Source organism: Arvicanthis niloticus, chromosome 6, assembly GCF_011762505.2.
Source record: "Arvicanthis niloticus isolate mArvNil1 chromosome 6, mArvNil1.pat.X, whole genome shotgun sequence".
Classification (NCBI taxonomy): domain Eukaryota; kingdom Metazoa; phylum Chordata; class Mammalia; order Rodentia; family Muridae; genus Arvicanthis; species Arvicanthis niloticus.
In genome coordinates this window covers 48,986,675-49,011,409 of record NC_047663.1, presented here as the reverse complement: position 1 = coordinate 49,011,409, position 24,735 = coordinate 48,986,675, and the positions used below count along the sequence as shown (strand labels likewise).

Below are 24,735 nucleotides of genomic sequence, written 5' to 3'. Positions count from 1 at the left end.
TTATCAGCTTCTTTTAATACAAATCACTCTGTTGTAAGTTTATATAATTTAGTTCTGAACAATGGCTGTGTCTAACAATCAGCTCACACAATTCCTAAAAATTTAACAATCGACTCTCATGAGCCACTCTGAGCCAGCTCCCCACGCCAACTTCCTCATCTGTAAAATGAAGATAAAAATAGCTGCTGCTCTGGGTGGTTTGAGTATTGGATGAGGCAGTGCGGGGGAAGGTGCTTCGCGCCCTGCCCTCTGAGGCACAGGCTGGGTCAACAAGGCCCATGTTTACATTAGCCAGGGCCAATATTATTTCCTTACATCTACAGAAAGAATGCTTTCTTGTCAGCCCTGCCTCCTAAGACCTGCCCAAGATTAGATCAGGATGTGGACAAGGAAAAGCTTAGTCTCAAAGGGCTTACACATGTTTAGGGGAAGAGGAACAACTGCCTTCTGTATGCCAGTCTGGGCTGGGTGGAAGTGGGCAGAGAAAATCAGAGTAGGTGATGCCTCTTGTGTAGCCAAAGTACAGGTCCATCCATGAATTACACAGCTCGATGTATTTAAAGCCTGTGAACCAGTAAGGAGCACCAAATCCTGCTGATGTCAAAGTGGGTAATGAAACACTCCTAGAGTTCACCATGATGACAACACCACACACACACACACACACACTCACACACACACACACACTCATACATATATATATAATTTAAAGTCTTCTAGTTATATTATATGATGGTTAATGAAGCAAGATGCTTCTTGTTAATAATGCCTGCAGTTGTCATTGATGGATCAGTTATGACAGATGACAGACCAGGTCCTGGACACATGCTGACATATGCATTCATTATCTCTGTTGATGCTCTCTCTTAACTTCATCTTACAGAGAAGACGGCCCAGCTGAAAGAAGTGATGTCACAGGGCAACTGTATGTCTGAGCCAGAATTAAACCTTAGTTTAGCTAACTCTGAAGCCCCTTGCTTTAAATCACATCACATGATGCTAGGCTGGGAAGGGGATGGTCCCCACAGATGCCCCTGACATCAGAGAATATTCATAGTGTACTGGGAACAGCAGTAGATGGGTCAGGCCGCAGCATGAGAAGGCCATGGAGGGACATATGTCCCTAGAGACCAGAATTGGGCTAATATTCTGAGGCATACATAGCATGTCCCATCCCACCCCTGTGAGGAGGAGTACTTGGGAAAGCCCTCACTGGGTGACTGAAGGAACCTGAGGCAGGCACCCGGGCCTTGGCCACCTCACAGTGTTTTCAGCAGGGCTGTCTGGCTCTCCTACCCTGGCTTTTTGCTCATGCAGTGGGCAGGAACATTGCAGCTGGGTAGGCTCCTAGAATAGCAGGGCACCTGACTCCACCTGCCAGTCTGGCCTGCCGTGCTCCCAAGCTCCTCCACTCCATCAGAAAACTTGAGCCCTACTTTTCTGTACCCACATTACAGCTAGAGCCACTGAGGCCCCAGGAGGGGTAGAGGAACTCACCCTGGATGACATAGCTAGCCTGCCAGAGACCTTATGACTTCCCTTAAGAACAAAGGAATTCAGGGTCAGGAATGTGCCAGGTAACCTTTGCAGCCTGATGGGGAGCCTCGGGCTCCTCCTAGCCCTCAGGGACATCACTGGCCAGCAGCAGTCACTGTACACTGTCAGGATAGGTACAGGAGGAACAACTCAAGCAAAGGACAGTGAACTAACTATATGTCCCTCGGGAACAATGGGCACCGAGAGGCTTACAAAGCCCGTAGGCAGCTCTGCTGGAAAGAAAGACCAGCGACAACTAGAAGCTTCCTGTGCTGTCCACCCTAGCCCCATGGGCTTGTGGGAGGACAGCTTTCAGACTAGACTGGCTGCCCTGCCCCGCCCCCAACCTCAGTGTAGGCAGAGTGGATTTCCCAGCAGTTCCCGGCAGTTCCCGCATACACGAGGACATCCTGTGGCCAGGGTGTGGGGAAGACCTCACTCAGCTCCCACTTGCTGAGCCCACAGGTTGGACAATGGAGCTGTAGGGCAAGGAGCCAGGCAGAGGGGGCAGGGTACCCAGGCTACTGCTGATGGGAGGAGGTCAGCCCAGCATTAGAGCTTAGGCACCAAGCCTCACTCTCCTTCACAGGGTTGGCTCAAGGCCATCAGAAAATGGAAAGGAGCCTGGGCGAGGGTGTGTGTATGTGTGAGAGAGATCATGGATAATGCACACATGTGGTCCTAGAACTCAAGAGACTGAAGCAGGAGAATTGCAAGTTTGAGCTACCGAGCAGGTTCCAGGCTAGCCTGGAATACATAGCAAGATCTTGCTTTAAAGTAAAATGAAAGTGCTGAGGACATAGCTCAGTAGCAGAGCACTTACCTACCAAGTTCAGGGTCCTGGGTTTTATCCCCAGTAACACAAAAGAAAAATAAGACAGACGACAGGTTGAATGACATTCCTGAGGTGTCATCGACCTCCTGCAGCTGACAGAGGATGCAGTGTGCAGACGTCTAGAAGGCAGGAGCAGGCCTCATGGGGGCTATGCAGGCTGACAGGCAATCACGCTATGGCCCTATCCATGGTAGGAGATGTCACTCTCACTATACATGGGACCTGCATGACCCCAGAAAGTGGCATCAGAGTAGGAGACGGCAAGGTAAGTAGCTAGAGAAGCCACTGTGGCCATGGAGCCTACCTTCTGCTCTTGCCTGGCCTGGCTGAACCAGGGCAGTTTCCCAAATTCAGACTCCAGCTGGCTGCTATTTTGAGAAGACACGCCACCCTCCACATCCTGTGGGCAGGGAGGATGCTCAGACAGACGTGGGCAGCCTCTGCCATCCAGGTCCAACCCAGGCCACTTTAACATAGCCCCACTAGTGGCATCTGGTGTCCTTCCACACTCAGCCCTCAGGCAGGAAAAACAGCACTGCTGCTCTCTCTACGTCTACTTTAGACAAAAAGCCTGCGCTGGCCTCTCCGGGTCTCCTTTGAACAGCGGGCCCTGAGAGGGTGACTGTGGGGCTGTCTAGCTGTACCCGTGGTCTGCCGAAGCAGAGCGCGTCGCTGGGCTCATCAAGATGGAGAAGAGTGAGGCCTGAAGACACTGTCTAGTTTCACTCTGAGCCAGCTCTTCCTCCATCCCTCCCCTCCCCTGGCCCTTCCTGTGGCTCCACAAACTCAAGCCCTGAGTAGCCTCCAGCCTCCTCTGCCGTCGGTTCCTACACTGGGCAACAGTGAACATGCATACTACCACATGCTCTGCTCGAAAGCCTTCTCTGCCTTCCTAGTGCTCTAAGATAAAAACCCAGGAACCTCTCCTCCAGCCGAGCAAGATGCCCAAAGGAAAGAAGGCCAAGGGGAAGAAGGTGGCCCCGGCCCCCGCCGTCGTCAAGAAACAGGAGGCCAAAAAGGTGGTCAATCCATTGTTCGAGAAAAGGCCCAAGAACTTCAGCATTGGGCAGGACATCCAGCCCAAAAGAGATCTAACACGCTTCGTTAAGTGGCCCCGATACATCAGGCTGCAACAGCAAAGAGCCATCCTCTATAAGCGGCTCAAAGTACCTCCTGCCATTAACCAGTTCACCCAGGCCCTGGACAGGCAAACAGCTACTCAGCTGCTTAAGCTTGCCCACAAGTACAGGCCAGAGACAAAGCAAGAAGCAAAGGCTACTGGCCCGTGCTGAGAAGAAAGCTGCTGGCAAAGGGGACGTCCCAACTAAGAGAACACCTGTCCTCCGAGCAGGAGCCAATACAGTCACCACCTTGGTGGAGAACAACAAGGCTCAGCTGGTGGTGATTGCCCATGATGTAGACCCCATTGAGCTGGTGGTTTTCCTGCCTGCCCTGTGTCGAAAGATGGGGGTGCCTTACTGCATCATCAAGGGAAAGGCCAGGCTGGGGCACCTGGTCCACAGGAAGACATGTACCACTGTTGCCTTTACACAGGTTAACTCGGAAGACAAGGGTGCTCTAGCTAAGCTGGTGGAAGCCATTAGGACCAATTATAATGACAGATATGACGAGATCCGCCGCCACTGGGGAGGCAACGTCCTGGGTCCTAAGTCTGTGGCTCTCATTGCCAAGCTGGAAAAGGCAAAAGCTAAAGAACTCGCCACTAAACTGGGTTAAAAATGTACACTTGGGTTTTCTGTACATAAATATAAAATTACCTTCCATCAAAAAAAACAAAAAAAAACCCAAAAAACAAAACAAAACAAAACAAAAAAAAACCCAGGAACCTTAGTTTAGCCTTCAAGCCCTTCACAAAAATGTCTACTGATTCTTCTGCCTCTTCTTCCTCCATTCTCCTCATACAGAAGGTCACGGCTGACCAATCACAGGTCACAAAGACCGGGTACTATCACAAACAACGTCATACCCACTGCCCCTTCTCTGTGTTGCATTGACGCTGACTCCTCAGATTCATCTTCTAATTTGTTTATTTTCTCTTCAACTGGGTCTAGTTTACTCATTAACACATGTTTTTGAGACAGAATCTCACTTTAGCTCAGGCTACCCTGGAATTCATTCTGTAGTCCAGGCTAGCCCAAAATTCATAGTAATTCTCTTCAGCCTTCTTAAATGCTTGGGATTTCAGATATGAGCTACCATGCCTGGCTAGTTATACCTATTTTTTTTAAATCTTTCAAAAACAAGACTATTGTTTATAGTTCTTCAGGCTGCTTCCAGGACCAGCTGCCAGTCTCTCACAAAGACAAGTTGCCTGTGGCATCTGTATTTTTCCCTGGTGCTGGGAATGAAACCCAAGGCCTTGCACCTGTGGGATAAGCATTCTACCATTGCATCACACACTCTTCACCTACTCTGTCCTGCTGTGTGTACTATTTACTTTGAATCTGAGTTTGTCTTCAGGAAGAATTGTCACCTGTGTCCATGTCAGCTTTGGATCACAGAGGCTTCCCTAAAGAGCCACTTGGATTTGCTTTTGCTAGGGTCTCTGGAAACAGATGGCTTCTATGGAAAAAGGAGTGCATAGTAGGCCTGAGGCTACTGGGACTGGCACCAGGCTCTCGGCAGAAAGTCGGAGGCAGGCAGGCAGGCAGGCAGGCGACATCTGCTTGGAGTGGGACCTCTACCAGCTGAGTTGTCTGCCAGCCTGGACAAGCTTGGCATCTAGGGCCTTGCCTGAGTCCTGGCAGGAAACTGAGTCAGCCTTGTAACCCTGGAAGTCTAAGTTAGTACTAATCTGAGCTAAGCCCCCAACCTAGAGGATGAGCAGCAATGCACTGGGAGCTATAAAACTAGCATTCAGGGCAAGCCTGCTCTGCTATTCTGTGTTGTGTGTGTCTGAAATTTTGTGAAAAATGTCATTATGAACACTGCCAAGTGCCCAGCAGATACAACTGCCCTCCAAGCTCTGAAACATGACTTCAGCTTCATCTCCCACACTAGCTTTTGACTTCAGCTCTTTGCTTCTGGCACCTGGGAATTCCCTGTTAGCTTTAGCTTTCAAGTGCAGCTATGTAATTTAAACAGGTTTTCTCTTCATATTTTTTTGAGCTTGGAAAGCAAGGTGTGGGTGGGTGGGGGCAGGGCTCTGACATCTACTGATGAACTGACCAGATGTCCTTTCCCATGCATAAAAAAGCCCCACTGAAATGTTACCTCTTTGGGGAAGGCTTTCTCACCTGCCACCAGTTACAGCTAGGTGCACACTCTGCCCTCTCTCCAGCCTCCCACGCTGGACCCTACACCTGAAAGGTAACTGAATAGCATTTTCTACTCCCATTGAGACAGGGGATCTGCTTGTCAGCAGGGTCTAAGCATGAATAGCACCCAGTCCAGGGCATGCCAAGCAACTGGTTGTGTAGCTGCTACCCCTTTCAGTGTGGGCTATGGGAGCTCCCCCAATGGCTGGAGGTCTACTGTGGGCTGCTACAGAGGCAGAGCTGAGCCAGCAGCAGTGTGCAAGGGGATGCTGACAATGAACACCTTCCCAGGGGGTAAAAGAAAGGGCAAGCCCAAGCCAAACCCTCTATCTCCTCACATGCCTCCTAGCCCCAAAGCCCCTGGAGCCTACAAATAAGCTGGTGCTGTTCTCAGCCCTGGCCCTTTGATCCGGGCAAGCAGCAACACCAAGCTGGCGCCCCTTTACCAGCTCTGACCTTATCAGGCTCAGGGAAGAGACAGGTGCCTAGGGCACAGGCCAATTAGGTGCCTTGCTCTGGTACCCACTGAGTCACATCCTGGTTAAGCTTGTCCAGCTTCTTAGCTCAAATGGCCAACAGGGTGAGGACACTACAGGGAGCATCCCGGCCGTGTCACAGTGAACAGCAGATCCAGACCACAAGGCAAGGACTCGTGAGACTCTGAGAAGGCTGGGAGGTACCCACTGTGAGGACACGGTGATGCCACACACTCAAACTCCATAAACCACAAGGGCAGCAGCCTGCAGAGACAGGGTCCCTCTGCCATGAGACCTCAACAAGTTACTCCCTTCCCTTGGACTACCTCGTTCACCAGAAAGTAAACTTGGCAAAGACAGCTTTTAGGGTTCTCGAAGAATCAAAGGAGACTATACTTGTGGGGTACTGGTCCACTTTCAGCCAGGTCCCTGGAGGTCAGAAGGCACCATGTGCCCTCTCATGAAGCAAGACTCCAGCTTGGGAGGCACTGCTGAAGAAAACAGGGCTTGTCCTCCCACATTCTTTGGGGATGATACCTGTTCCATGTCCCTGAGAAGCCAGGTAGGACTGACCACACTCAGGGTAGTTGATGAGAAAATCTGGGGTACAGCCTCCTTCCAGATCACCAGCAAGGCTAGGACCAGAGGGATGGGGTTCACCTAGGTTCCCGGGAACTCGGGGACAATGTGGGGTAGAGGTCAGGGTCTAGGAAAGCTGTGTAGTCCATTTTTCCCATATTACCACTGGCCAGGACCCCTTCCTCTGGGTGATCACTGTGTACAGAGCCTAATGCCTGGAGAAACCTGCAGGGCAGCCCAGCCAGGGAGGCAGGAAGGGGAAAGAAGGGCCTGGGCTCATGGCTTGGATGGAGGCCACAGCTGCTAGGGTAGGATCCTGACCACTGTGGGGACCTGAGACCACACGGCCTTGCCCCTACTTAGTTCAGTGTTTGGAGCCAATCAATAGGTCTCTCTTTGAGCCATAGACCCTATCCAGGATTTTTGTCCAGGGACAGGGTCCGGGTGCCCGCTGAGGGGCCTGGGCTGTATGCCATGTGCCATGTCATTCATGAGCTCTAGGGGCCATTGTGCATATGGAATGCCACCCAGACAGGTCAGGCAGGTTTCAAGGCAGATTCCCTCCACCCCCACCCTCCTAGAACAGCCAGGCTGGGGAAGGGTTCATGGGCTGGAATGCAAACCAGAGCTCTCCCACACACCAGCATGCCTAGGGCTCAAAGCCAGATGAACTCCAGAACCAAGGGCCCAGAGACAAGCTGGAGTCACACAGCAAGGTTGGGGCCCAGTCAGGACCAGACAACCTGAGATCCCATACTGGACTGAGTCTCCAGCAGCTTAGTTCATGGTGGTATAGCCAAAGCCAGTGGTGAGGCCAGGGAGCCAAGAGTACAGATCCTACAGGGGCCCTGAAAGGAAGGGCAAGGATAAGGGGGACATAGTTTCTATCTCCAGAAAGGGAGCTGACAGGCTGAGACAGCTGCACTGTGATTTTTTTCTATGTGGCCTCTGCTATATTATAACAGTGCAGAAAACCTCAGGTCCTGCCTCTGATGAACCTTGGGAGGCTGGGATCCCAGGAAGGAGGGACAGCAACCCTTAGGCTGAACCTATACTCAGGACCTCAGGTTCCTCAGAAGCTGACAGGTGGGGGCATTCCTTGTCATTTAAGAGGCGATTCCTAAGTGGATCAGAGTAAAGGCGGGGAGGGAAGGGCAGTGACAGGAGTAGGTCACTAAGGCTCAGCTGACATCACCCAGATCAGTGGTTCACTTTAACAACTGGGCCAAGATCCTGGGTACCGATGATGCCTTGGAACCCAAAGGAAGGCTCTCCATAGCAGGCTTCCACCCAGCCCTGTGCTCTCTGTTGTCTCTTATACCCACTTAGGCAGATGTGTGTGTTTTGTTTTATAAGAAAAGCAGCTGAGGCTTAGAAGGACAGAGCCTGTGTGGGTGGCAATAGTGGAACTGTGCTGCGATGCCCACCTTCACTCTGATGCAGGGACAGACTAGACCAAGAGTATGAAGGCTGAGCAGAGTCACTACCCGGAGGCAGGTAGTGAGGTAGGAACAGGCCTCACCTGACTGCAGCAAGCCGGCGCCCCGGTCCTTGACCCCAAAGTGCTGCTGGATGTCCAGAAGAACACCTAGAGGGAAGATAGAGGGTGCTTACTGCAAAGTCTAACGCAAGGGCATTCCCATTACCCATCAGCTGCCTCAGTCTCAGACCAGCCTGGCTCACCTCCTGCATTCCTACCCTGCTGTGACCTCCACTTTGCCCAGGCTAGTCAGGCCACTGGGAAGCTTGGGGTTCCAACCTTCCCTCCTATCCCTACTGAAGGCTTCCTAGGCCTAGGCTGGACATGACATCTGCTCATCAGCCCTGAAAGAAGCCTAAAGTATGAAGCAGAGCAAGGCTCATCTGTGGCAACCCAATAAGGTTGACCTTTGCCCTTCCTGTGGCTCAACCCTGGGTCAGAGATCAGGCCCTGCTGTCTGCTGTTCACAAAGTCCCCAGATAAGGAGCAGAGTGCAGCCACAGCCAGCTATGGAGACTAGTGGCTAGGAGCAAGGCAGCTTAAGGCAACATTTACACAAGCGTTTCTCTCTCTCTCTTTCTCTCTCTCTCTCTCTCTCTCTCTCTCTCTCTCTCTCATATACCACTCATGCCAGATGCTCTCAAGACCAGGCCTCATGCCTCAGGCCTCTCAGACATAGGACACAGGCCTCAGGGAGGCTCCAGGCTGGGGAAGGTCCTAGAGGATATGGCTCTTTTCCAGTTTACCACCTTTGCTCTCCACTGTGGCTCTGTCAACAGGAGCTAAAGAAAACCTACAAGCCATTCACTGCTGACAGACAGAGCCATGGCTACGTGGGGGCTTCCGTAGCTCTTAGCCAAGTACCCGAGTTAGCATACCCCCAGAAGTCTAGTCCCGGGTCCCACTGGGCTTATCTCTGTGGACAGAAGGACCACTGGGCCACAGAGAGGGGGTTAGAGAGAGAAGAGGAAGAGACAACGCCCTCCCTTCAATAGCTGCCTGCACAGGAGCAGAGGCCCTTGGGGACCCTAGAGCTTTGTCTGACAATAACATCATTACCGGTGATTGGCGGTTTGTATTTCTGGGTTACCCATCTAACCTTGAAAGACTGGCACTGTTATCTCACTGGACAGGTAAGGAAACTGAGGTACAGGAGATTGAACCATATGCTCAAAGTTACTAACGCAAAAGGGGGGGGGGTGTCAGGGGTTGCTGAATATTGTGTCTAGTTCTAGGATGGTAGATGGGGTGGGAGCGCCAAATGTCATTGTCCTCCTCTAGACATTGCTGGGAAGCGGAGGGACCTCCATGACTGTAGGACCAGGCCTAGCTGGTGACTGGCAACCTGACAGCTAGGAGAAAGCAGCCTCCTCTCTAATTCCCTGAGTGGATTCACCATAATTACTGTAATGAAGAGGCAGTGTGAGGACCAGCTAATGACTTAATAACCAAGGTCTAATGGGGCAATGCCCTTGCCACAACGATGGATAGTAGGAGCTAGGCCTGAGGATGGCCATAGTCGCTATGTGGTACCAGAGGTACCCTGTCCAGCCTCAGAGGCCAAGAGGCAGCACCAACCTTGGGAAATCACCCACACTCACCTCCCAGCCCCCAGCACCCAGCCCACTCTCTCTTGTGAGCCAGGCCTCTCAGTCATTGCCACTTGTGGCTCCTCAGTGTGCAAACCCTTCCTCAGGTCACAGACAACAAACAGGTCCACGGTTCTGCCAACCCTGCCTTCCCGCCCCACTTCTTGGATGACAACTCTACCTCTCAACCTACCTAGTGCCCGCTTCCCTCCAAACACCTCCCCTCTGTCCTGGCCCAAGGCTTACTCACTATAGTGACCCTGCTACCCCTTCAAGACTGGCATCCACGCCTCCTCTTCCAAGCAGACTTCCCTTATTTCTCTTCCTCCTGCCACCCTCAGTCCATCAATGCCCAGTGCTTGCTGGTTCATTCTGATACTAGCACCCATCCCAGAGATGGGTCAGGATGAGTTAGTTCAATAGGGGAAGACACATGTAGTCATGGGGGTAAGCTCATGGGACCCACTGTGACTGGGAGCTGATGTATTAGTAATTGTTTCCTGATAAATTCTCATACCGAGAGGCTCTCATGGCAAATCTGATCCTGCCACTTGTCTGGCATTTGAGTTGCCACCTCCGTTCTGCACACGAATAACCTAAAGCTCAGAGGAAGGAAGCCACTGTGACATAGTACCTCAGGCTGGCCATAGGTTTTGAAACCAGGTCTTGACATACTGAAGGGAAAAAAAAAACAAAACAAAAAAAAAAAAAAAACAAGCTTTTTTTCTGTAATAGTTGGCCTCTATTAGTTGAGCAAAGGTCAAGGTAGGGGGTCCCCATACAACACACAGCCATGGCATCTGGAGCAGACAAAAGTGGGGGAAATACTTCAGCTTTGACAGTATCCACCTGAGGAGTTATCAGACCCCCCCAGGGTGAAGACTTAGTCCCAAGGCTGTTCCCCCCTGCAGGTGCTTATCATAACTCCTAGGCTGCCCTGTGAGATTTCCACAATCATTTGTTAGCACAGCTCACAGAACTCAGGGGAACACACACACACACACACACACACACACACACACAATCTGTGACAAAATTTTCAGAGTACACATAGAACAATGCCTACGTTGAGACACATGGAGAGGGACACAGGGGCCTCCTTACCTCCTAAAACGTCACCTACAGAACCACCCATAGGAGCCTCTCAGCAGCACCCTCCAGTCCTTTGGGAATTTTGCGGAGGCTTTGTTACCAGGCCTGACTCACTGACCCTTGGCCAGTGGTAATCCACCCAGTGCCCAGCTCCCCTTCTGTCCCAGGCTTCCAAGCCTAAACTGAGGCTCCCTGGGGGCATTGCCATCAGTCAACATTAGCATGCCAAATATGCAAATTATTTTGAAAATTCTAATGACTTTTGGGGCTCTGTCAGGAGGCAGGAGAAAAACCAAAGGCAGATTCCATCACAGCTACTAGGTTTATGGTGAAAAAGCAAAGGACTCCCTTGCCACCCCGCCTCTTACTGCTTTGTATCCATCCCCTAGCTCAGGCCCCAGCACAGTGCTGGTCCCCAGGGACAGCAGGGGGTGGGGTGGCTGTACAGACTGATGGGTAGCCATGAGCAGGGCACAGGCTGAGGTGAGGCTCTGGAGCTCACAACAAGGGCAGTCACAGCTTCAGTGTTTGCCCAAAGACTGGGTAATCAGGAGGGAGTGGGAAAATGACCCGCACCCCACCCCAGGCTGTGGCTGTCCACCCTCGGCTAAAGAAAGGGCATGGTCTGAAGTAAAGAGACCTCTCTTTCAGGGAAGGGCATTGCATCGAAGTCTGCAGAACCTTCCAACTGGCCATTCCCTATCCAGTGCTTTCCAGATTGATATTTGCGTCTGCCTCCAGGAAGCTTTCTCCACTTCCCCTCATGCAGACAGGCATCCAAGGTCCCCAAAGTCTAGAAGCCAGGGCACAGGAAGCTTGGAATCCCCACGGCCACATGCCCTAAAACTGTGGGTGTAAGGCTAGAGTAACCTTCTTGGGGAGCAGGGTCTGTATCAAAAGAGACCCCTTTGAGCCTTTCTAGGTCATTTGCTCTTTTCTGGCCTGGAGGGAGGCAGGGTGACATGGGATCAGGATCCCGATAGCCACTGGCACGGGAAGCATGTGTCACAGCAGCTCACAGCTGGCTCACATTTCCCTCTGGGCTCCAGCCTGGCGCAGGCACACACATCCTCCCTTTTTACCACAGCCTTACATTTAGCCTTTCCTGGAGGCTGAGGTTTGCTGGGTCACAGAATGGGCCTCATGCCCAGGAGCAGCTTCCCACAGCTCAATCCAAGCCCAGCCTCCTGGCCACCAGTTCCAGCTAGGCAGTGGGCAAGGTGAGATTCCCACCGCAGCAGAGCCCCCCACCTATCCAGCTATAGGCTAGCCTCTCCAGGAAGCCACCCGACCTACATTCTCAAGGGCTCCCTGGCCACAGGGCCTCCATTACCAAGGAATAGCAGAACCCCTGAATTCTCCAATCCCTTCATAGCCTCATAGCCATCACATCCCTCTGGGGAAGGCTCTCCTCTCCTCATTTGGATCCTGCATCTGTCAATCTCTATCTGGTACCTTGGCTTTCAGCCTTTTCTTGTTGTCTGCCTTCACCTGACATGCCATGCCATGTGCATCCCGGTAGTGTGTACACCCCAACATGTCCACTTGGCCAGCACCCCTCCTTCCCCCCCTCCCTCCCAGAAGCAGCCCTTGAAATTGCCCACCCCCATGAGTCTGGGGATGTGGCTTAGTTGCTAGACTGCCTGCCTAGCACACACAAAGCCTTGAATTTGATTCCCAGCACTTCATATACTAAGTGTGGTGGTGTGTGATGCCTCTAAACCCATCACTCAAGAGGTAGAGAGACAGGAGGATATCCTTGGCTATGTATCAAGTTCAAGGCAGGCCTGGGCTACATGAGACCTTCCAAACAAAAGAAGACAAAAATAGGATTCTGCCCTCCAAATTGTGTTCTCATTCAGGATGGACAGCGGCCATCCACCCCCACCCCTGGTGGTCCACCGACCCTTCTCTTATCCTTCAGCTGCCCAGCCTCTCTCCACAGCTGCCAGCTGGCTCCACACCCTGAGCAGCACCACTGAACACCCAGGCTCCCTAGGAGTTACCTGTAGCCCTCCTAAAAGCCCTTAGCCACACAAACAAGTCCAGCTCCTTCTCTTCTTCAGTGCCTAGCCTGGCTGGCAGTTTTCCTGCTTCTAGCCCTTCCTTGCCCCTGCCATCCTTCCTGCAGCTAGATCTCACAAACATTTAGCAATCGCTAACTGGGTTCCAGGTCCTAGACTGAACCTCTAGAATCCTCAAGATTATTTCTAAACTCTAGGGGCTAATGCTGCAGCCGGCCTGGTGGATATCAGTTCTGGCCATGCTTCAGAATCACCCACAACTTCCTCAAGACCTGCTGACTCAGCCTCTGGCTCAGTGATACTACAACAGACCAGAGCAAGGTGAAGAGGGCTTGTCATGTGCCAGGTTCAGCTTGGAGGGCATTAACTCACTGCCCAGGGCTGCCCAGAGCCTTCTGTGGCTCTCTATTGCTGATGTAATCTGACTCTCTCTCTCTGTCTCTGTCTCTCTCTCTCTCTTACACACACACACACACACACACACACACACACACACACACACACGTACACACAGAGCACCAAGCTCTAGCTGTAACTACTCACTTTCATTTTTTAAAAAAGATTTATTTATTTATTTTATGTATGTGAGTACACTGCAGCTGTCTTCAGACACACCAGAAGAGGGCATCAGATCTTATTACAGATGGTTGTGAGCCACCATGTGGTTGCTGGGAATTGAACTCAGGACCTCTGGAAGAGCAGTCAGTGCTCTTAAACACTGAGCCATCTCTCCAGACTCCCTACTCACTTTCTTGAACCCACATTTCTTTCCTGAGTAAATGGACAGAATGGAGAAAGTAGGTTGGTTGCAAACCTGCCCAGGACCTTCAGTCACTCTTAAAGAGGGTGCCTGCTTTACAATATGCCATCCCTTGTCAGGCCTGGTGCTACATACCTGTAAGCCCAGTTACTTGGGAGGCTAGGGCAGGCAGATGAAAGGTTTAAAGTCATCTTAGGAAACAGACAGTGTCTTAAAATAAAAAGTAAAGCGAGTGGGTATGGTGCAGACCATGCCTTTAATCCGTCCACTCTGGAGCCAGAGGCAGACTGATCTCTGAGTTGGAGGCCAGCCTAGTTTACGTAGCAAGTTCCAGGACAGCCAGGGCTACATAGTGAAACCCTGTCTAAAGATAAAAAATTATTATTATTTTTTTTAAGTAAAGAGAGGGCTGAGGATGTAGCTCAGCGGCAGGAGACTCACCTAGCATGCACAAGCTCCAGGTTGATTTCTCAGCACCGAGAATCTATAAACATGCTGGGCAATGGTGGCGCATGCCTTTAATCCCAGCACTTGGGAGGCAGAGGCAGGCGGATTTCTGAGTTCGAGGCCAGCCTGGTCTACAGAATGAGTTTTAGGACAGCTAGGACTACACAGAGAAACCCTGCCTCGAAAAACAAAACAAAAACAAAAACAAAAAAAAAAAATCTATAAACACAGTAGCCAAAGTCACTGGCCAAGCAAATCAGTAGCCCACGTGGTTGGCCCTTCACAGTCCCAGCCATGGCCATGCCCTCCCTGGGATGTTCAGTGCAACTTGTTAAGATCCACTTCATCCTCCAAGGTCATACCACCAGGGTATCCTTTAGGCCTCTGAGGCTCTTGCTGAGGTGTAGCCTGTGACCCTCAGGGAACCCTAGACCTGGACATTCTCTGGCTCTACTCATATTTCAGCTGTCCCAGAGGCTCCTGGTGAGTCCCCATCTTGACCAGAAGCCCCAAGAGACCAATCCCTGATTCAGGATGCCAGGCCTCCTTCAGCCAAGCCCATCCTGTTAACACCAAAGTCTTCAAAAGGCTGAATGTAAGAAAAGGCCACATTGCTAGGTGTGGTGGTGCACCCCTTTAATCCCAGCCTGCTCTATATACAACCCCATCCCCTGAAAAAGGAAAATAAAAAAATCTGCACTGTCTTTGGAAGCCCTGCCTTAGGCAGCCTCAGATCCAAGGTCAAGACAGAATGATTTTGAGGGCTTTTCCTGCCTGACTATCCAGAACAGTCTGTGTGGCACTCACACCTGTCCTCCAAGACACATTCACCTGCCTCAGCCTTTCCTAAGCAGCAGTCAGCTTAGCTGAGTTCTCAGGGTCATGGACTACACAGCCAGACCATCTGGGTTTAAATCCTACCTTTTCTACCTTCTCTGCTGTGTGACTATAGGAAAGCTACTTAACCTCTCTGAGCTAGTTCCCATCTCTACGACTTAATTTTACTTCCCATGATTGCTAGGAGGCTTGAGCAGGTTAATCCATGTGAAATATTTAGAAGGGTCCCTGGCACATGGTAGGTACTCCATACATGTCATACGGTTATCCCTGATCTTTAATGAGTGGGGCAGGAAACAGCTCCAGTGCAGACAACTGTCCTTTCGGTTTTCCTTTATCTGAAATGAGGTGGATATCTGGGAAAGCAGGTCCTAGGGATCTGAAGGGATACACCACCCTGCCCTCTATCACTGCCTCCTCAGAAACCTGGGCCCTGTGTGGCAGCCTCGGTACCAGCTCCCTGTGGGAGTATTTCCCATCCAGTGCTTGGCAGCTTCTACCCTGGTAATTACAGAGGCTCAAGAGCCTGGCTCTGGGTGGCTAAGGCCAGGAAGCCACAGCCTGGGGACCCAGCCCAGACACACACACTCTCAGACCAACCTCTGCCTGTCCTTCAGGAACAAGCTGACCAACTCATCTGCCCCCTTCTCAAAGCCTCAGCTGCTGATTTAAAAATGGCCTAGCATCCTGGATACAACCTCACTGGGTATGTTCTAGACTCACATATGGTGACCCTGCTTCTCCGACACAACCCTGCAAAGCTAAAGCCATTAGTATCGGGACAGTCTAGGGTGACTTTGGCTGGGGCCATGTTGGTAAAAAGCCCTAGCCTTGGACCCTAGGAAAACCCATCCCTACTCCAGAGACCTGCCGCAGACCTCCAACAGCCTTGGAGATGCCCCTCCTCATCTAGCTCACCCTGCCAGGGTGGGTGGGACCAGCCACTGGCCTGCGGTTCTACTCTGTCATTTGGGGCTGCCTTTCCTGGAACCAGACTCAGCCTTAGCAATTTGGGGGCACTGCACGGCCACTCCTTCCCAGCTTAGCCACATAGCTCTGGCCTGGACCAGCAACTCCTCAGATCACCAGGGGCCAGGGACAATGTGGCCACAGCCTTATCTCGATCCTCAGAGGTGTGGCAGTATGACCATCAAGGTGATAGGAGACCATGGCTTGGGGCAGAGAGCAGAGGGAAACGATAAGAGGTCTGAGTTGGGTTGGCTCAAGCCTTCTGTGTCCTACACTAGTAACCACAGAGCCTGAGGGACTCTTGTCTCCGGATCTCAGAGGTACATGACCACAGCCAGGGACCAAGCAGGAGCTTGGCTGAGCTGGCTTCCACCCTCTAGAGCTTTGCCTGGACTGCACTGTCAATCCAAGTCTCCCCTCAACACCCACACCAGTTGTCCTTACATCCTTGACAGAAACTACCCCTCTGCTCAGGCCCAGCCTACTCGGCCAAATCTTGACCCAGACCACAGCTGGGTGCAGGGAGACTGGGGCAAGTTCCGTAGCTGAGTTGAGGGCAGAAGGAGAGATAGAGACCAAGGCTGTGTTCCCTGTCCCCCAGTTCTGGTTGTGAACTATCTTTGTCTTCTCACCCCTCCTAGCCAACAGGAGAGGCCCAGACTTCGAGCAGACTGGCTCTCTACTTCACCGGATCTCACTGTAGGGCCAGGCCCAGCCTTATTCACGGGAGAGATGAGGAAAGCCACCACAGTGCCCTCCTGAATGTCCTCCCAAATGTCTTCCTGAAGGCCCAGAAGTGGCTCCACCTGGGATGGGGAGGCCCCCATTGTCCAGGCTGAAGGCTGGGCAGACAAGGACAGCCCTACCCCACTTCATCTCATTTCCTTCCAGGAAATGCCAGCTCAGAGGCTCATTGTGCACCCTGGCCAGGATAAAAGGGCAGAATCCACAAACCAGCTATGGCCATAGAGGCTCAGCCTCTGCACAGGGGCCTGATTCTCTACTTGTCCAGCTAATCAATGCTCTGCCCATCCCAAAGAAGGTGTTCTGAGGTTGGCAGGGCTGGATCACCTAATTGCTACCCAAGTCTGTGCCAGCCTCCCGTGCACACTGAGATCACAGATATGTCAGCCTCTTGAGGTCAGAAGGAGATAGTGACCCTATCAAGGGGACATGTGCCATGATGGAAACAAAAACAGGCAATTTAAAAGTAGGAGGTATGGCTCATCAGGTAAAGGTACTGACCCCCAGCCTGATGACCAGAGTTTAATCCCTGTCATCCACATAGTAGAAGGAGAGAAACAACTTCTGTAAGTTGTCCTATGACTTCCACAAGCATGCCATGGTACATGTGCACACATGATAAATAAATGTAAAAAGTTTTAAATTAAATAAATAAAACCTAGAGCTGGGCTGAGAGTATAGCTCAGCTGGTAGAGGGCTAGCCTAGCGTGGGTTTGAATCCTAGCATGACATAAACTAGGGCTGGATGGCAGCACACATCTATAATCCCAGCATATGGTAGGTAAAGGCAAGAGGATCAGGAGTTCAAAGCCATCATCAGCTCTATAGCAGGTTCAAGGCCAGCTGAAGCTGCATGAGATTCTGTCTCAAAGAGGAAGGGTTGCTGGAGAGATTGCTCAGTGGCTGAGAGTCCTTGTTGCCCTTGCATGGCACAGGACCCAGGTTCAGTTCCCACCACCCACATGGTGACCCACAAGCACCTCTAACTCCAGTTCTGGGGTATCTGATTCCTTCTTCTCACCCCACTCTCCGGGCATGAGGCAAGCATGTGATGTGCATACAGGGAAAGCGCACGCGCGCACGCACACACACACACACACACACCCTATATCTAATTTTTTTTTAAAATAAAGTAAGTATCAGACACCTGGCTCAGATCAGAGGAGAGACTTTCTGGAACAAGGGCAGACACTGACAAGATCCACAGGAAAACAGAAATCAGTGATTATAGCTCCTGGGGACCATGGCTAAAATGATACTAGGAGATGGAGGTCTAGGGAGAGCCAGGGACAGCAGAAAAGTTTTTCTGATACCAAGTGCCCTCAATACCCTTGGAGTGACACAGCAAATAAATAAATAAATAAATAAATAAATAAATAAAATCATTGAATATAGATTTGGGAATAGGAGACATCTTGACTCACACAGCAAAGATGGTTTACTCTGGCAAAGCCAGAAAGTAGCAGGACATTTAGCACAGAAGTCACTCAGCGCCTGGGGATGAGACCAGTGTTCTGTTTGCCTCCTTTGTTATCTCAGTCTGTCCTCAAGATTTCAGGCCCCCATGCCCAAGCAGAAACAAAAGCCACTTCCTATAGTCAAAGGATCTGGGGAAGAGATGAGGGTGTCCCCTCTCCAAACAGACCCAACTGTCCACAGTACTATATCAGACTAGGCTCCTTATCAGACTAGGCTGTGATCCACAGACCTTGCAGCCTTCCTGTCCCAACCACAAAACGGTACACTGAGGCCCAGCCAGGCTGTAAGGGGTCCTGGGTACTTCCTGTGAGAGGTACTGACCTCTGAAAGGTCAACAGTAAAGGTGCTGGCAGCAACAACAGGAAGAGACTTGAGGAGGAAGCAGAGGCATGGGGCTGGCCAGCCGGCCTTGAGTCACCTGGCATTCCAGGACTCTGAAGCTTACCTGGGCACAGCTGATCTGGATACCACACCCAGAGCCCTAGTGGGGGTTTCCCCACAGTGAAGCCCTGCAGCAGCCAGGATAGGGCTACCCAAGGGGGTGACCATCTCTATTCAGAGTGGCAGTCATAAAGCCACAAGACCGTGTAGTGTGACTTGATACCCTGGGCCTCAGTTTCCCCATATGTCTACCCTAAACAGACTCAACTAGACAGGGAAACAAAGAGCTAGGAGAAGAGTGGGCCCTGACACCACAGCGCAGGACCCAGCCCAGAGGCTCAAGGGAAACCCCACGCCTGCCAGGCCTGTGTTCCTGGCAGGTTCCCTGTGTTCATCATTCCTTCTGGGCTTGTGTTAGTGAGTAGTTGCCATGGATACTGGTCTCAGCTTCTTTGGCAGAAAAGGACTCCCCCAGGGCAAGGCTCTGTCTCTCCTCACCAGCCCCCACAATGATGCCCAGCCCAACTCCAGGTGCCACAGGCTGGATCAAAGGAAGAGGAAATAGGTCTTGGGAAGGGCACAGGTGCTCTGAAGAAGTTGGGGAAGGATGTTGGTTATCAAATAGTCACTCATCAACCACAATTAGAGTCCAGACTAATTAGAGTCCACTCTGCTTCTAGGAAGCAGAGCCAGAAAGGGAACTTTGCTCCTGGCCTGGAAGCCACAGTTACCTTTGTCCTTTTCTCCATCTGTATAAGAAGGTGGTGGGAAGGTAGTCAACCAGGTTGCTGTGCTAACTCAGTGTTACCCAAGTGAAGCAGTACTTTAGGAGCAGAGACTGGGGACCAGCCCTCCTTCCCAAGTCTGAGGCTGGCTGCCCTAAGGGGGTTCCCATGAGGAGGAGAGCCCATAATTACCTGGATCATGGGGTGGCGCTGGGAATGCTAACATAGAGGTACAAGCCACTGCAGTTCCCAGGACAGAGACCAGCTCTGGTGCAGAAGGGAGGGGCTCTACAAAGGTATCCCGAAGGACAGCCCAAAAAGAACTGTCATATACAGAGAGAATGAGGAAGGACATGCTGGTTAGGGACACAGCTTGGGCCTCTGCATGAAAGAGCAGACAGATGACATTTTGTGAAGGCCTCCCAGGTATCTGGCCTCCGCCCAGGTGCTGCGGGTACATTCTCATTCATTCCATACCACCCAAGGTGGAGGGAGAACTCAGCCCACAGAAGGCCCAGGTGATGGTTTCAAGGCCACACAACTGGCAAACTGATGCAGCTGGATACGAACTCTGGTGGCAAAGACTCTAACCCTGCACTGTATCCTCCTGTGACCCAGCCACCGGGAGTCTGACCCAGGCTGTGATAGTAAATCCAAATCATCCAATGATTTGGAAGACAGTATGAAAAGAGATGTAAGATATCCCAGAATAACAACAAAATCGTTGGGCATGTCCTGTTAAATAAAATGTATTATTTAGAGCAGGGGAGGTAGCTTGGTCTACTAAAGTGCTTGATACAGGAAGGCCTGAGTTTGAACCTTAGAACCTATGGAGTGGGGTGGGGGAGGGTCTAGCCTCACACCACTGAGATAATTGGAGAATAAGGGGTTTTGCTATGAAGACTAATGATTTCAGTCCAATTCCCAGAACTCACGGTGGAAGGAGAAAACCAATTCCTGTTAGTTGACCTCTGACCTCCACACCCACCCGCATGTAAACTAAAGTAAATAGTTTTTAAAACCCCAGGCTCGACAGCATGCTACTGTGCTCATGTGTGCTTGTAATCTGCACTGCGGAGAAGAGACAGGTAACTCCAGAGCATTCACTAGCCAGCCAGTCTAGCCTAATCAGCAAGCTCCAGGCCAATAAGAGACCCCCGACTCAAAAAAGAGTGGGGGCCACTGCTGAGAAACCACACCTGAGGCTGATTTCCGGCCTCCATACCCACCCACCCACATACATTCATATATGTACCTACAGAAACTTGTGCCCACATGTGCACACATACAAATAAAATATATTAATTGCACCTGCTCTCTTTCTGCCTGAAAACCGGACATTTTGGCATTCATATGTAGCTTGCATTGTGTTCCTCTGGACAGAACTGGCTTTGCTGTGAGCAAACAGAACTGTACAGGAAGGACATAAAGAAAAGCAGAAACTCCCGATGCTTTGATGAGGTTGCTGGGGCCAGACTGTGAGGTTCTTAGGGGTCAGATGGGTACAAACATCAAAAGTGCCCACACAGCAGAGTGTCTATATGCCCGCCTCTGTCCCAGCAGGGCCAGCAGGCAACAGGTGGACTCAGGTCCTGGCACAAGACCCTGAAAGCCATGGTAGTCACCATAGAGATTGTAAATATTCCTAAAAACTGAACTCAGGGGCAGGGGGAGGGAAGGCCATCATAAAGAAAGGGAGGCAGGCTTATCCGGAGAGGAAATGACGCCTGTTGTTTTGGGGATGGGGTGGGGGTAGTACACAAGCTTACACCCTTGGCAAGACAGTGAGAGAGATACACGGCTCAGGCAGTATATGTCCAGAGTTTTCCAGGCCTCCCTCCCCCCCCTGCACTGCCCCCCAATCAGTTAACCCCAAATTTGCTATCTTGTTCTCCTGCTCTGACCCAAGTATTGGCAAAGGTAGATAAGACCCCACTCCTTGATCCCCCCTCCCCCTCTCTGCCCCTGGCCTCAGGTTCCTCTAGGAACCTCAGAAGTAGTGGCCTGGGGCCACAATAAAACAAGCATGGCAGAACTAAAAGCCACACAATACTTCCTACCTAAGACAGAGAAGAGACTCAGACCAGGCTTGGGGGGGGGGGGGAAGGGAGGTCTAACACCTGCTTTGCTGATCACCCCACTGGGCAACCTTGGATAGGACTAACCAACAGCCTGACTTCCCTCAACTGGAAAGAGCCTGGTTTGCAAAGTAAGGGCCCCCAATGTTCTCTGGCTTGTCCTCACAGAGTGCGCACCTAAGATCCTGAGCCCTGGGCAGCACATCATATGCGTGGTAGATTGGCACACTTGAGGGTACACCATGCTCTTGCTCACCAGAGCAAGGGAACAGTCTCTTAGGACAGCCTGACCCAAAAATTGATGCTACTGGTTCAAGTTCACCCCCAGGAAGGGACAGAGAGCAGGTGGGTGGGTGTACATGCAAAATGAGGGAGGGATAGTTTTTGCTCTCCCATTAGAGTTCTTTCCTTCCACTTGACACAAAACTATTCAAGACAGGAAAAAGACTGAGGCCCAAAAAAGAGCACCCAAGTACCCAGGTGGCATGTGGTTGTGTGGTTTATGTCAGGGCTCTCTTTTCCCAGTCATCCCTGAGTTTTCTTTAGTGTCAGGCAAAATATCCAAATCATCTCTCTTCCCCTTTCCTCTCCCCTCTTTCTCATTAGGTTGTAGGCTAGAATGTTGGGCCTCCCCCCCCCCCCCCAACTGCTCTCCTCCACAGGGAGCTCCCGGGACCAACCTAGCCAGATTCTTTTCTTTTCAAGGCTGCATTATTCTCAAGCAGGGCCAGCTCTAGGACAAGTCCCTACTTCTTGACCCCTGTAAAGACAGGGAGAGACGCCAGCAGAATACAATCCCAGAGCCACATCCACCCTAAGAGGCCCAGGGATCAATCAATTCACAAACGGAAACAGAACTAAACACAAGCTGAAACTGGCCCAAGGTCACACACACATCAAGCACATTCAGGATAGAAACCCAGTTGTATCCATTTCAGTCTCAGACCTAGGGTTCATTCGCAGAGATGCGCAAGGAGCATGAGGCTGCCTCTCTTTAGACACCCCCAACCCCCCCTCCCCCCGCCCCCAGGCCTGCTCCAGGCTCCAAGCGCCATGGAGCAGAAGGAGGCGTCTCCAGGCCTCAAGCCAGGGCCAGCTGCAAACCGCATCGTGGGTCCCCAGGCGGCGCGGACCCGCCCCGCCCCTCCCTCGGCTCCCCGCAGGCCTGAGCCTTTGTCAGCCACGCGCTTACAAGCTCACACACACATATCCTCGCCGCCACGCGCGCACACACTTGGGCCGCCTGGCGCACACCCGCAAGGGGCGCACACACTGGCCGCACGCATGCAGGGGGGGTGGCTGAGACCGAGGAAAGAAGGAACAGACGGGCCCGTGCACGCACAGACGGCCTGGGCTAGTGGAAAGGGAGGAGAGGCCGGGGGAACCTGCGGCTGTGGAGGAAGGGGGCGCACAGGCGAGAAGGCAAGAGAGACGCAGAGGAGACTTCAGGAGGACAACGGATGAGCCGTCAAGGGTTGGCGAGGGCTCACTGGCTGTTCCAGGGGTGGAAACTCCACCAACCCCTGACACGGGGTTTGGGGTGCTTTGGATTGGACCCATGGAACACGAGAGCATCGCTTGAACAGAGGGTCCTCAGGGACTCTCCAGAGGGCTTGGATCTAGGGGGCTGGCAACCAAAAGCTCCCTAGGGCATCTGGAATGGAAGGGCCCTGGTCCTCGGGCTGAATGGGGCATTTGCTCACCTGCCACAGTGTACCTGTCCAGGTAGTTGAGCACGTTGCCCAAGCTCAGGATGGCAGCGGCTGCCCCCCGCCCTCGGCCCAAGCTGGCGGGTTTGGGCTGCGGCGCGCCCGGGCCCTTGGCAGCGGCTGCGCAGCCAGGGGTGCTGGGGATGCTGGGGAGTCCGGACGGGACCCGCCTCACGCTGCCGGACAACGTCTGCACCTCTTCGTCGGCGGACACGACTCCAGCGCCCCCAACACCCCGCGCCCCGCAGCAAGCGCTACCTCCAGCCCCTGGCTGCGCCCCCCGGCGCCGGCGCCGCCGCTCCGCGTCCGCCTCCTCCTCCTCCGCGCCGCCCGCCGCCGCCGAGGCGCATTCCAGGCACATCATGCCGGCCGGGGCCGGGGCGGCGGGGGGCGCGGGGGGCGCGAGGGACGCGAGGCCCAGCCCGGGCCCGCTCAGTGCGTGCGCGCGCCGCGGAGCCGCCGCTGCACCATCCCGGCCCGGCCCGTCGGCTTCTGCGCTCGGGCTCCAGCCCTGGCTGCGCCGCTGCTACTGTTCAGTGAGACGCGCGGCCCCGGCGGCTCTGACAGCTGCGGCCGGCCCCGCCCACCAGGCTCGTGTCCAATCACCTCCGGCCTCAAGCCACAGCCCCGCCCCGCACGTGCTGCCCCGGGGGGTGCGGGGGAGCCTCGCCGCAGAGCCCCACCCGCCTGATGGGGGCGCAAGTCACGCAGGAGCGCTGCGGCCACGGAACCCTCGGGGATCAGGAAGCGATTGTGGGGGTAGCTGCAGCATTGATTAGGATTTAGGTGAGGGAAGAAGGATGCCCCAGACCCTACTCAACTTCCACCCTGCCCCTGCGGTGGGAGAGGACCCCTGGCTGAGGCCGAGGGGGGCCCGCGGCTTAAACTACGCATTTAAAAATGTCTCAGATGTGGTCAAAACAGGGGAACCTGTTGGCGAGCTGGTGGCTCCAACAGTTACCTTGATTCAGTCCATTTAGGCAGCGCTGCCTAAGAATCATGATTGATGGACCCAGGACACAGACCTCATGAAGGTACATTGTTCTTATCTCTAGAGAAGCAGCTCCAGGCCGCAACCTACCCTGGGTTCTCTCCCGTGTGTGCACTTGATCATATCTCTACGCCCACGGAGTGGAGCTTGTGAGAACCAGGGCTCGGATTAGAGCCCAGGAGAACCAGGAGGGCCTCCTCAAAGCCAGGCAGGATGTCCTACACCTGTAACCCCAGCATTTGGGAAGCTGAGTCAGGAGAGATTCTGTCTCTCAGAAAAGCGAGGGGGAGGAGAGGGAATAGAGCAGGGAAAGCCTATCTGAGGGTACCATCTCCACAAAACCTTTAGTGAATGTTGGAAAGCTGGATCCTAGCCCATATCCGCTCTTGCGTGTGGCTTAACACTCTGTCTTTCTGGGTCTCTGTTTCTATTGGGTGAATATAGTCCAGATAGTTGAGCATGTGGGGTGGGGGTGTCAGCTCTGGAGAACAGCTAGGTAGCTTCTGTGTAAAGAATGGTCTTTCCACTCTGACCCAGATGTGGCCTGGGTCTGAGAAACTCCCTTGGCAACTCTCTCTCATTCGTCTCTTCGGGGCTTTGATTAAAACTAAATCCATGCTGGCCATGGAAGTACACTCTCGAAAGTCCATTATTTGGGAGTCAGAGGCAGGGGATCTCTGTGAGTTTAAAGTCAACTCTGAGGTTCCAGGCTAGTGAGTCCGGGCC

The 24,735-nt window shown here is 52.6% G+C and overlaps 1 protein-coding gene across 2 annotated transcripts in view; it reads right to left on the bottom strand.

The window, feature by feature from the left end:
* The window catches only part of Spns2 (SPNS lysolipid transporter 2, sphingosine-1-phosphate), a 38,969-nt gene extending 15,564 nt beyond the window's left edge, over nucleotides 1–23,405 (bottom strand). The window contains exons 1-2 of one of the 2 annotated variants that reach the window (XR_013111209.1): nucleotides 23,013–23,405; nucleotides 8,227–8,292 (exon numbers count right to left, since the gene is read on the bottom strand). Coding sequence is in view for 1 of the 2 variants with exons in the window: in XM_034504581.2 (XP_034360472.1) it covers nucleotides 8,227–8,292; nucleotides 23,013–23,382 (436 nt within the window). In the remaining variant the exon portion in view is untranslated. The remainder of the gene's footprint in view (nucleotides 1–8,226; nucleotides 8,293–23,012) is intronic. The other variant, XM_034504581.2, reaches the window with a different exon arrangement.
* Between the last annotated feature and the right edge of the window lie 1,330 nt (nucleotides 23,406–24,735).